Genomic DNA, 13,712 nt, shown 5'->3' on the forward strand with positions numbered 1-13,712 from the left:
GAAGACCATTATGGCCCGATATCGATTGCTATAGTACTTTTAAATATTTCAAATTGAATGTATTTCAATGTGCTGATTATCAAACGCATGCCTGTTGATTTAATAGGCTTAATTCACAGTTGGTATTTACTCAGACTTTAACTGATCTGTTAAGTTTGGCTCCTGGTAGAAACTTGCATGCAGCCCCCAACCACCTAAATCAAAGTTGCCCCTCCCTGAAATAAGATTCCTTTTTTTTTTACATTTACTTTATTGATAAGAGGAGTACTTTCTCTTGTAACCGAGTTTATTTCAATGAATGTAAAGGAGTTCAGCGCAGAGGCTTCATGAATAAATGGAGGTTGTTATGATGTTTGCAGCCTGGCTGTCTGTTGTGGGACCACCGGGGGAGAGAGAGGGGGGGGTGGGGGGTCCTCCTCCTCCCCCTCTCCCTCTTCCTCCTCCTTCTCCCCTCTCCCCCCTCCTCCGTCATCCCGTCGCGCCGGAAAAGGAGGTGCAGGAGGTGAAAAGGGAGGCGTTTCCCTCCGACAAAACACATCAGCTGCTAATTTATGCAGAGCGGAGGCTCCGTGCTGCAGGGGGCCGCAGAGAGCGAGCACGGCCCCGGGCACAGCGCGCGCACACACCGACACACACCGCCCGGCACCGGCAGGCCGGACACCCGCTCCGGGGCAGCACGAGGCCGACGGAGGAGCACCGCTGACGGTAGGCACCGAGCCGCAGCTCCTGCTGGAAGAGCCAGACGGCGGCGACGACGAGCGGGGGGGGGCTGGGGGGAGATAACATGGAGGGAAGCTACCAGCTAACCTGGTTAGCTTCTATTATCTGCTTCTGGAGGAGGAGGAAGATGAGGATGATGATGAGGAGGAGGAGGAGGAGGAGGTGCTTTCAGACTGATCTGGGACAGGATGGTGTGTCTGTGCAGGAGAAGGAGGAAGACGAAGAGGAGGAGGTGGTGTTTTCATGTGGATCTGGGACAGGATGATGTGTGCATGAGGAAGAGGAGAATGAGGTGCTTTCAGGTGTGTGCATCAGGAGGAGGAAGAGGAGGTGCTTTCAGGTGTGTGCATCAGGAGGAGGAGGAGGAGGTGCTTTCAGGTGTGTGCATCAGGAGGAGGAGGAGGTGCTTTCAGGTGTGTGCAGGAGGAGGAGGAAAAAGAGAAGGAGGTGCTTTCAGGTGTGTGCATGTGGAGGAGGAGGAGGAGGAAGAAGAGAAGGAAGAGAAGGAGGTGCTTTTAGGTGCATCTCCTTCAGGATCCAGCAAAAAAAAAAAAAAAAGACAAGACAGAAATTCCGCATTGTTTAAGAAATCTGTCCACAAAAGCAGAATAAATCCAGAAAAATGCATCAAAATTCTACTTAATTCAAAAATATTTCTATGTTCAAGACACGATGAATACTAAATTCTGTCTGATCCAAACAAAACTTCATACACTTTATAATAACAATTGTAGGATTATCAAGAAAACCTGCAATAAATCTCTTATTACAAAAACAACTGAAACATTTAATGAGACGCTGATGTGAAACTGTTTCCCTTTGATTTACTGATCAGGTGAATCTTTAAATGCCTGTGTGTGGCTTTATTGACACCTATTTAAATTATTTCTATTGTATTACATACTGTCCTTCCCTCCCTCTGTATTTATTCCACCATACCATCTACATATAATTATTCATCTTAATCATACAGCCTGTCTTTGAGCTATGGGAGGAAACTTATTCACGTAGATGTAGGACATGCAAACTCTGGAATTGAACCGGGTTTATTCTTGTGGGGTGAGAGTGAATACCACTGCACTACTGATCTGTTGATCTGTTTAGTTGTTGTTTGGTTTCGGCGGCGGCGGCGACGACGAGTGGGGGGGGCTGGGGGGAGATAACATGGAGGGAAGCTACCAGCTAACCTGGTTAGCTTCTATTATCTGCTTCTGGAGGAGGAGGAAGATGAGGATGATGATGAGGAGGAGGAGGAGGAGGAGGAGGTGCTTTCAGACTGATCTGGGACAGGATGGTGTGTCTGTGCAGGAGAAGGAGGAAGACGAAGAGGAGGAGGTGGTGTTTTCATGTGGATCTGGGACAGGATGATGTGTGCATGAGGAAGAGGAGAAGGAGGTGCTTTCAGGTGTGTGCATCAGGAGGAGGAAGAGGAGGTGCTTTCAGGTGTGTGCATCAGGAGGAGGAGGAGGAGGTGCTTTCAGGTGTGTGCATCAGGAGGAGGAGGAGGAGGTGCTTTCAGGTGTGTGCAGGAGGAGGAGGAAGAAGAGAAGGAGGTGCTTTCAGGTGTGTGCATGTGGAGGAGGAGGAGGAGGAAGAAGAGAAGGAAGAGAAGGAGGTGCTTTTAGGTGAATCTCCTTCAGGATCCAGCAAAAAAAAAAAAAAAAGACGACAGAAATTCCGCATTGTTTAAGAAATCTGTCCACAAAAGCAGAATAAATCCAGAAAAATGCATCAAAATTCTACTTAATTCAAAAATATTTCTATGTTCAAGACACGATGAATACTAAATTCTGTCTGATCCAAACAAAACTTCATACACTTTATAATAACAATTGTAGGATTATCAAGAAAACCTGCAATAAATCTCTTATTACAAAAACAACTGAAACATTTAATGAGACGCTGATGTGAAACTGTTTCCCTTTGATTTACTGATCAGGTGAATCTTTAAATGCCTGTGTGTGGCTTTATTGACACCTATTTAAATTATTTCTATTGTATTACATACTGTCCTTCCCTCCCTCTGTATTTATTCCACCATACCATCTACATATAATTATTCATCTTAATCATACAGCCTGTCTTTGAGCTATGGGAGGAAACTCATTCACGTAGATGTAGGACATGCAAACTCTGGAATTGAACCGGGTTTATTCTTGTGGGGTGAGAGTGAATACCACTGCACTACTGATCTGTTGATCTGTTTAGTTGTTGTTTGGTTTCTTTAATTTTTACATTTAGATGAAGCATTATTGTCCTTTCACATTGTTTGTGACTTATGTAAGTTCAGATTTTAAACTAACTGATGGTGTAGTAATATTAGTGGTGCAGTTAAAAACGGTGGGACTGTAGAACTGTTGTTGTTCATCCGAAGTTGCTGCTCACTAAGTTATTATTTCACCAAACTCACTAATAATGAACTCGGCTTTCTAGACATTATGGAGGGATTTCTGAGACATCCACATTAGTATCAACATCGTTAGCATTACCAACCTTAAATAAGCATTATCCTCCTCTTTTGTCTATTTTGTTGTCGAGTCGTCTCATAGAGAGGTGGAGGGTTTTTTCTGTGTGTGAATTGCACAGCGCTGCTTTAAGCGACAGGAAACAAGTGAATTAATTTCCATGCTTGAAGCTTCAGATATAAAAGTGATTTGTTGGGATTCCTCCTTTTTAAAGTCCCGATTTGCTGTCATGCTTAAAATTCAGTGTGTGTGTGTATGTGCAGTGTGAGCAGCGTCGTATCAGTCAGTGTCGCCCTGCGTCTCGACTCGTGTGAGAAACGCCGTTTGTCAGGAACGGTGACGGGTGTAGTTTTTATTTCCCTCTCTCTCGCCGAAGCCACGTCTTACTGTATTTGATTGATGGACGTCTGGTGTGTGTCCGCAGCAGCCATGGAGACGGACGGAGAGCAGAACCAGCAGGGGGCCTCCACCAATGGGAGCGCCGCGTCGGGGACGAGCTCCCGCCCTTCGCCCATGAACTCCATGTCTCTGTATGAGAGGCAGGCCGTGCAGGTAGGTGGCTGTAATGCAAAGGTCAAAGGTCACCGGGGGCCTTTGTAAACCCGGCCAGTTCAGAAGTCTTTCTGATGTGTCCCTGTTGTTCTCTGCCCTGCAGCAAATCTGCGCCTCTTTCTCCGGCAGGATTTTTGTAACTTTCACGCCGACAGCCTGTTGGAGTGAAAGTAGGCTGCGTGTCGGGGGATTAGACTGCACATATGCAGGTGTAGATTTAGGACTAGACGTCAAAAATAGGACCCAGCAGGGCTTTTTGTCTGCGTTTCCTTTAAATGTTAAAGTTCAAACTATGTTGAACAGAGTGGAGATGGTTTACTTTTAAAAATGGAGTACAGACGATTTAAACAACCTCCCAAGGTCTGACATACAACACGACTATTATTTTCGAGCGTCGTCTGTGACTCCACGTGTTTCGGTTGTTTCGGCAGAAAAAGTGGGTCTGCAGAATGAGGCAGGTGGTCATGATGTTATGGCTGATCAATGTCTACAACCTGAGAACAAGAGGTAGAATTGAAAAGGCAGGATCGAATCTGGTCGGCTGCTAATTTATTTTTGCCCCCACAGCTTATCTGAGCGAGAACCTCAGTCTGCTGCTCACACTGATGTCGTCCTTCACAGGCAGCCCATTAAACCAGCTTTCTATAAAATACTGATTAAAAGTACAATAAACTTCCCGATTGTTTGTATTCTGCACTTTAATTGCGGATGGTACTTGTGTGTTTTTCTATTTGAACTGTGGCGTCAGCCTGTTTGTCTGTCGGCGGAGGAGAAAACGGCAGCCGGCGTGTTTATCTTCATAAGGTTTGATTTATGTGCGAGCCGATGGGCAGAACGTGACGAACAGTGACTGTGTCGTTGAGGTGAAGGAGAGAGATTGAGGCTGGGTGTTAATTTCTCAGGCTTTTGTCGCCCTGCGCGCCATCTGTCTTTGTCACCCTGCACACTCTGATCCACTGCGCCGCACCCGCTTTCATCCCTCAACATTATGAGCGTCTGAGCCGCCGCTCGTACATCAGACAGCTGGCAGGAGGAGCTGCTGCAGGATCGCCGCCTCTCTGCTGCTCTGTTCTCTCACTCCGCCATGCTCCTACTCCCATCGTAAAAAAAAAAGAAAAAAAGTGCCAAATTACAACTGTATGTGATCTCCGAGAAAAAGACTACACCTATTCATTACTACACATCATCCATCAATGGAAGGAGAGGGGGTCAGACTGAAAGGTCACTGCATGCACAGGGAGAACATGCAGACTTAAAACAGAAAGGGATCAAGGTTTGGAATTGAACCGCAACACCGCAGTCTATCCGTTGATTATTTAAGTGTGACAGCTCTCAATTAAATGTTTTGTTTTCTATGTGGAGAGAAATGAGCAAACAAAAGAAGATTATGTCGAATGACACCTAAACGCTTCATACGTCGGCTGTTATTAATTGTTGCTCATTAATGTGTTTGTGTGTCCCCCCCCCCCCCCCCCCCCCCCCCCCCCCCCCAGGCCCTGCAGGCGTTACAGAGGCAGCCCAACGCAGCTCAGTACTTCCAGCAGCTAATGCTGCAGCAGCAGATCAACAACGCCCAGCTGCAGAACCTGGCCGCGGTGCAGCAGGTGAAGGTGCGTCATTACTCCTGATTTTAGTGTGTTTAAACTGGTGCATTTGTGTACTTTGGAGGGTATTTTTGGGGAAATGACTGGTTTAACAAGATAATAATATGCTGAACATTAGGAAATCACATGCTGCTAATGAGATCTAACAGGAAAACAATGGAGAAGTCAGGTAAGAGCTGTGGTCGTTATTTCATTAAATTAAGTATTCCTCACTTCTGGAGTGCATTAAAGCGTATATGATGGTAAAATATTGTTCTCCATGAGTTAGAAATGAAAGGATTCAGATAAATGCACAATATACCACACATAGTACCCATAAAGAAACACACACACAAAAGTCCGGAATGGCATAACGAGTCCTCAAAAGACATATTCTCAGTGCTCAATGCCAGGTTCAGGTTGGACAACTTAGACAGGAGGATTTTTCAGTATTGTTTTTTACATGGTGACTTTTTACTGTATGAAGCATTTTGTGTTTAGTTCCGTGGTGATTTATTGTTTATGGCGCCTCCTCCCACCGGCTGTAAATGGAGGGAAGTTGAGGTCTGTGGCCTCAGTTACTGTAACATCTCCTCCTTGTGCTGGAAACTCGAGCGCATGAAGATTCAGTTGATTTATGGGGATGATTAACCGACTTAAGTTTGTGAATCGTTACTTGGAAATCTTCAACTCATTGTAAAATTATAAGACGCCCAAAATCTAATTATTTAACCCAGAAATGAATACTTTTCCATGAAAATCACACAAAAAAAAGATGTGAAAGTGGGTGGAGGCCATGCTGGAAATGCAGTTGGGTCAGGGATCATAACAAAGCACTACAATTTGCTTCAGCCACATGAAAAGGCAACATTTTAATTTGTTAGTAGTTGAAACGTAAAACTCTTCTTGTTTTCCTTCATTCTGTTTGTTCAGGCAACTCTGGCTGCCAGTCGACAGTCGAGTCCCTCCAGCAGCAGCTCATCTCAGACCACCAGCACCACAGCCGTACAAACTCTTGTTCTCTATAATCTCTGCTGTCTGCACACAATTCGACACATGTTCAAGTTGTTCTTCTCCTCCAGGCCACTGTCACGTCTGGATCAGGATCAACAACCAGCAGCCGTTCAATGGGAGCTTCAGCAACGTCCACGATCAGCCAGTCGGTTCTGCTGAGCGGGACGGCGGCGGGTCAGGGCCAGATGTACCTTAGAGTGAGTCACATTAAATCCTTGCTTATAAGCGGCCTGGTTTCTGAGTGTTTTAATGCGGACCCCTTCATCCTGCAGGTCAACCGCTCCCTGAGGGCCCCCATCTCCTCGCAGCTCATCTTCATGCCCGGTGCAACGGTCACCCAGCAACCGCAGCAACAGGAAGTGACTCCCACCCCCTCCTCCAGCAGCCAGTCAGACAATGATCAGGTCTGTGACAGAAACACCATGATTAATCGCGGAGAATCCTAACCTTGTGCCACTGCACTGGCTTTTTTACTGGAAAATATATATATATTTATTTTTTGATCCGGATCTGACTTCATAGTGAAAAAATGATACATCGCTGTTTTCACTCGAATGTGTTCCCGTCTTCAGGTGCAGAATCTAGCCCTGCGAGGTGTGTCCGGTCCCAAAGGCGTGGGTGTTAAGACCGAAGCTCCAGACAGGAATGACTCAGGTATGGAGATTGAGAGACTGCATGCTCAACGAAATAATACCCTGTTGACACCTGATTCCATAATGATAATAATTTGGGGACTTTTAATATTTGATGCATAAAGCAACATTTAATTCAAACACATTTTGAATCAATAACACATGCCAATCATGTGTTGATCAAGTATAAAAACAGAAAGAACTAATATCAGTGTGACATTGATGGGATTTCTTTGATTTGTAAATTTAATGTTTTGCCCGCAGCCGTTCGCTCATTCCATCCTTATTCCCTTCATAAGGTCAAACAACATCTGTTGCATGCATCATGTGTTTAAAGTAAACAGTCCATTCATAAACGCGCTGGAACCAAACAAAAGTCTAGGGTCACTACAGCGTGAGAAAATTGTCAGAAATGCTCACGTTTGCACATTTTTAGACAATTCTACATATAAGAAATCAAAATAAATCCAGGAGTCAGAGTCATTAGACGCGGTGTCAAACATGTGGTGCATGGTAATTAAAAGTAACTGCAGTTGTGAACCCAGCACTCATGTCATCTGGATTTAAAGGTTCTTCAATAAATTCAGCTGTTTCCTCTCTCTGTGCTGCAGCCTACTCCCTGGTCCAGCCCTCACACCAGTCCAACTCCCAGTCCGCCAATAAACCGAGTCAGCATCAGCCGCCCCACATCAAAATCCCGACGTACCCCCAGCCCACCAACCTGAAAGCCCACCCCACCTCCTCCTCCTCTGGCGCCTCATCGTCTTCTTCCACCTCCTCCATCCCGCTCTCTCAGCTCCTGCTCCACGGGACTCGAACTCTGACGACGGGCACCACGGCCCCCACGACGGCACACACCCTGCTGCTCACGTCCAACGCTACAACTCAGGCCCACGGGTACCCGGTGGGCACGGCCACCATCAAACCGGCGGTCAACACTCAGACGCTGGTGGTGCAGCCTCTGCAGAAGACGTCGCTCGGCACTGAGAAGTCCAGTCACGGAAACGGCCCCGTCCCCATCCAACCCAAAACCCTGCAGGGGCTCCGCCTGCCCCTCCAGCTGCCCTCCAGGAACCCTCCTCCCATCCTGCCCGCCCCGGCACCCGCCAGCAGCTCGGCTCAGCCTCCCCAGCCGCCGCATATCCCGGTTCAGATAGTGGGGGCCCGGCAGAGCACGCTGGGGAACCCCCAGGCTCTCGCCCTGGCCCGGGGCAACTGCAGCCAGGACGGCACCGCCGTCCTCAGCAGCTCGTCCAGCCTGCTCACGATGGTGGCGTCCATCGCTTCCCGGGAGGGTGGGGTCGTAGGCCGAGGGGTGGGGCTTAAAACACTCCAGTCACCGCAGGAGGTCTCCCCTTTGGCTCAGGTGTCGCAGGTGCATCCGCAGGCCAACCCGAGTCAGAATGGACCTCTGGCTTCAAGCCCCGCCTCCTCCCAGTCCACCACTGTTTCCACTCCGTCAGGCTCGCTGTCCCGCTCCTCACTCTCCCTCCCGCTGGTCACCGAGGAGCAGAGGGGGGCGTCGGCCACAGTGACCACCAATGGAGAGTCATTAGGAGGTCATACACCGCAGGTGACGTCATTACTGCTTCTTTAGATTTTTCTTTATTCAGTGCTGACGATGGAAGGATGAATATTTGAAAAAGTGCTGTATAAATACAATATTTATTCATACATATTGGCTGTCGTTGTATCTCGCTCTTGTCATATGATGTTTTTATATTTTTGTAGGGAAAGCAGGCAACTGGCTCCCTAAAAAGAAAGTCTGACTCGAACTCGGCCAATGATGAAGACGGCCCCTCCCCCCCACGGCTCCAGCCAATCAGAGATCATACTCCTGTGCTTCCAGCCAATCCCATCGATGCAGGTAAAAACACAGAAAAACCATCTACAGAATGTTTTTGTTTTTTTGCCATAACACCACTAAAAAACACTGATTCCTCTTTAACATTTCTCCAGGCTCTGCAGCTCCTCCTCCTCCTCCTCCTGCCTCCTCCTCCTCTCCCTCTCTGGTACTGTCGGTGTCCCGTGGCGCCTGTACTCAGGGGGAGAGAGCCCCGCCCCCTCAGGCTGTGGTCAAACCGCAGGTTCTCACACACCTCATCGAGGGCTTCGTCATCCAGGAAGGGGCGGAGCCTTTCCCTGTGAGTACACAGGATTGGTAGACCCACTTTAAGACAGAAACCACTGTCTGCTGGTCACTGAGCTTCTTTTGTCTCTGTTTGATTGACAGGTGTGCGGCCCATTGAAGGACTCGGCTGATGAGGATCTGACCAATGACAGCCCGGACACCAACCAATCAGAGACGGTTACAACAGCAACAGGTAGCAGCTCGATGTACACACTGGGTTTACTGCAGTACACAGAGTGAAGACCTAAATGTGCACCTTCAGCAGCTTTTCAGTAGCAATTAACTGGTTAACTCTACCAAGTGTAATCATCCCAACATTGACACACACTGTGTGTGTATCAGATTCTGTTTGTCCCCGTTCGGCTTTTGTTTGTTTGAGTCGAGCTGCAGAAACACTTTAATTACAAGTTTCAAACTTGGAAATTTCCCATCTCTGACTTTAATAACAAGGCAGAACGACCTCATGCTGAAAGCTTGTTTTGTGTTGACATGAAGAACCATTTCTGCTCATACATACTTTGAGTGTCATTTGAAAGAGCTAAAATGAAGCACACTTCCCATTTTTAGACTCCAGTGAACCTAATTTTTGAATGGAATGACAATGACCTGTCACATTTATGTGATCTGCTTTAGGCAAGTGAGTCTGGTGTTAAATTACATGCACTGAATTCTGGCAGTGCAGCGTAAAAGATTTCTTGAAATAATGGACTGCATCCATATTGTAATATGTTCTTGTTGGAGCGGCATTGCTCGGTTGGTGGAGGGGTCGTCTCCCAATCGGAAGGTTCCCATCTCTGCCTGCCTACATGCCGAAGTGTCCCTGGGCAAGACACTGAACCCCAAACTGCCTGGGTGAATGCAGTGTGAGAGTGGTTGGTTGGTGGTGCAGCTGTGGGTACATGCGTAGTTTACCATCATCCAGTATGGAGTGAATGAACAATGCAATGTAAAGCGTCTTTGAGTGTCCTGAAAAGTACAATATGAAACCAATGCTTTACATATTAAAACAATTTTGGTCTCATTAGTAGTGTTTCATATCCTCTCTGTGGAGACGTCGTCACCATTTCCTCTGTTGTCTTTCTCAACTTTCCCCTCAGTGCTGAAGTGTGAGTACTGTAAAAACTTTGCTCCTGCCAGCCAGTTCAGAGGCACCAAACGGTTCTGCTCCATGTCTTGTGCCAAGAGGTACTTTCCAAATGCATGAACATACACAAACTACACAGCGGAGGCCATCTGAGAAACGAAAAAAGACAATGAACTGAAAGTTCTCACACCTCAATAACCACAAAGTGACTCCGTCTTACTGACGGCTACGCAAAAGATTTAACTTGCTTTCATCAGACTGATTGATTAAGTGAATTGACTTCAATAACAACTCTGCTATTGAAGATGTGACTGGACGTCCAGGCCCTTTCTCAGATGGCTACAGCCGTACGTTTCACAGCATGTGTGTGTGATTAATTTTTTTTTTTTTTAACACAATGAAAGTCTCATTTCATTCACATTTTCGCTATGTAACAAGCAGCATGTAAAGTTTTGTCTTGTCACATTCAGTCCAGTAAATAAAAATGTATTAAATGTATGGTATGATCCACAATGTAAACAATGCACTGCCTGCATTGTTTGTAAGAATATGTTGTTGCCAACATATGATTGTTACATCTGCTCTTGCTTTGCCTTTGTCCCTTTGCCCACGACCTGCCGCTTCGTGCTACTCGTACGGCGCAAAGAGACAAAAACTGTGTGTTGCTCGTCTTGGCTTCAGTACCGTATATGTCACTCTTTGTCTACGATACAGTATGTATTGGTTCCCCAGGTACAACGTCAGCTTCAGGCAGCACTTCTGCGTGCGTCAGCGTCAAGGTCAGGATCACGCTCCGGATCAGGACCGAGGCCAGGGTCACCTCTCCAACTCGGACGAGGAGGGAGGGATTGCCCGGAGGCGCGTGCCTCGCAGGACCAGCTCGGAGATCGCCAGCGCCAAGATAGCGGGGAGACCTTTACCTGTGAAGGTGAGACGGAGCAGGATGTGCTGACATGAATGATTAACTTTGTTTACAACCGTTTAAAACACTGCTTGAATACAAATGGTGCTGGGTGATGTTAAAACCTTAAATCCTTTATAGGAGAAATAACCATAATTGAAAAACGCTCTGCTTTTTGTTTTTGTTTTAATTAGCTGCGATCACAGAACAGATCAATTTTCCGGTGAAAATATTTCTTTGCTGGACACTGGTACTTTGTTATGATAAGGATGACATTTCCTCTTTCTTCACTGTAAGATGTTAAATATAATGTCATTTTGATCAGTTTACACTCTCCAATACTTGTAGTAGTAGTAGAAAAGTAGTTTTGAAAGGGTTAACTCTAGTGGGTTAAATGCGATTAATTGTCAAATTTTATGAGATAAATCGTATTTAGTGTAAAATTCAATAACAAATTAAAAATTCCTCTTTAAATCTTAAATTTCAATTTAGAAAAAACTAAAAACCAATTAAATAAATCACCTATTTTGTACAACCAAGGATTTCTACTTTGTTATAGCAGAGCAAGAACCACTAACTTAATGTCATGTTCGACATATTTTTGCTTTTTTTTGTATTTCTTATTTTGTAGAAATACAAGGTCCTCTTGTATTTCTAATCAGCCTCTGGTATTATGCTGATGACTGTCAAGTGTGCACTGTTATAGTGGCTGTTCACAGCAGAGATGGGAATCCAGCTCCAGGTGTTTAAAGGGAACCATCCGTTGATATAGATATTAACAACAGCTCTGTTTTTATTGTATTTATTTTAGCAAATACAGTTATTTGGTCTGGAAATAATTTTTCCATATATTAGGTTCTGGTCTTCTATGTGGACCAATGCAGTGCATCAGAGGCAGGAGCTGCTTTTTCTTTAAACTTTAAACTTGAGTTGTGGCTTGAAGTAACTCCAAAGCCATTACTGCTGAACCGCCCGCCCCTCCTGCCTGCATGTGAATTCAGCCAATGAGCAACAAGCTGCCAGAAATAAATCTTAACTTTAGTTCAAGTATTGTGGCTTTCACTATGTTGCACACTAAAATGAAGTTGCCGCACTTTGTAGAAACTATAACATACCCGTTTTATAACGGAGGGAGGGAATGTTTAGCGGTCCACGGCTTTTCTATGAGGGACTCCAGGAGAAAATCTGTGATCCTCTGAAACGGCATCAGAATTCTACTCGGGTGACCTCGAGTATCGATGAGACATATTTGACTCGCAGTGAGGAACAAAGGTTTTTTCTTCACGCTCCGTATGAATCTCCTGTTATTGTGTGTTTTCAATTCGATACTTGAAGCTTTAACTCAGGATTCTTCTCAAGTTTGCAGCACTTTACTTCCATTTACTGATTCACTTTCTGTTTTTGGTTCAAACTGGTGCATTTGAGCTCCTCTGGCTTTGTTCCCCGCAGTGCCATTCAGAGTCCAGCCATTCAGAGGAGGAGTCCAGCGGAGAGGACGACGAAGACGACGCCATGTCCCTCTCGCCCGCCTCCTCAGCCTCCTGCCACCAGCCCCCCGCTCCTCCGCCCCCTCCTCCGACGCTCCCGATGGAGAGCTCCGCCCCCGGCGGCCTGCCGGCGAGCCCCGCCCAGTGGAGCGTGGAGGATGTGTCACAATTTATTTCCTCACTACAAGGTTGGAAAAATCTTGATCCTCATAGTGTCGTATTGTACATGTTGGACAAAGCACATTTGTTGTTCTGTAAATTTGTTCTGGTTAAATCATTTGTATGATTGTAAAGATGCTTCTTGGTCGTAATGTTATTATATTCTGTAAAATTCTTGATATCTGCTTCTTTTTTCGTTTCGTCTTTCACCTACTTGTTGTCTTTATTTCACTTTCCTTCCTTTGTTTTCTTCCTCCTCCTCCTCCTCCTCAGGCTGCGAAGATCTCGCCTCCCAATTTCTGTCGCAGGAAATTGACGGACAGGCACTGCTCCTGCTGAAGGAGGAGCATCTCATGTCCACCATGAACATCAAACTCGGTCCCGCCCTCAAGATATGCGCTCACATTAACAATCTGAAAGACTGATTCAGAGTGTCCATGAAGAGCCACCCCCACCCCCACCCCCGAGTCCTGCAGGTGAACGTATGGATCAGGATTTCCAGACAAAGCCAAGGTTCTTCCTCCCAAACGGGGGCTTCACCTGTTTCTTCTCTTCCTCCGAGGTCCCGTTTGCACACTTCATGTGTGCGAGTTGCAAAAACATGACAAACTTTTTTCTTTTGTTTTTGTTCTTTGTGTTCTGCCCCCAAATAAGACAAAAAAACAAACACATCATACCAGTCGAGAGGTTTTGAATGTAGTTGCAAGGTTTGAACATTCACTCTTTTAAACCTCTTGCACAAGATTTACACATTTTACAGGTTCCATCCAGACCGGGCTGCTCTCCTTATCGACCTCCGCTGTGATGACAAAACATTTTCTTTAATCTTGTCAGTCCACTTTAACTCAAGACGCGTACAAATACATTTTTGCGTTAAGAAGGATTTTTAACTTCACCTTTTGGTATTTTTCCACTTTTTGTTATATTCTCAAAACGTGTGTGTCGACGTTTCACTTTTTTTAAAGCGACATTTACACATTTCAT

General features: G+C 45.9%; 1 protein-coding gene across 1 annotated transcript; it reads left to right on the forward strand.

Moving 5' to 3' along the window:
* Window positions 1–3,614: 3,614 nt before the first annotated feature.
* On the forward strand, window positions 3,615–13,153 carry LOC308122748 (polyhomeotic-like protein 1; the record flags this gene model as incomplete). Its single annotated transcript, XM_080484796.1, has 14 exons — window positions 3,615–3,737; window positions 5,231–5,341; window positions 6,254–6,325; window positions 6,403–6,531; window positions 6,607–6,738; window positions 6,907–6,988; window positions 7,578–8,539; window positions 8,698–8,833; window positions 8,926–9,110; window positions 9,200–9,290; window positions 10,195–10,282; window positions 10,914–11,109; window positions 12,532–12,757; window positions 13,002–13,153. The coding sequence occupies 14 exons, from the start codon at window positions 3,615–3,617 to the stop codon at window positions 13,151–13,153; spliced, it is 2,685 nt and encodes an 894-aa protein (XP_080340922.1).
* Window positions 13,154–13,712: the final 559 nt, after the last annotated feature.

This window comes from Lipophrys pholis (genome assembly GCF_963383615.2).
Source record: "Lipophrys pholis genome assembly, chromosome: 17".
Classification (NCBI taxonomy): Eukaryota; Metazoa; Chordata; class Actinopteri; order Blenniiformes; family Blenniidae; genus Lipophrys; species Lipophrys pholis.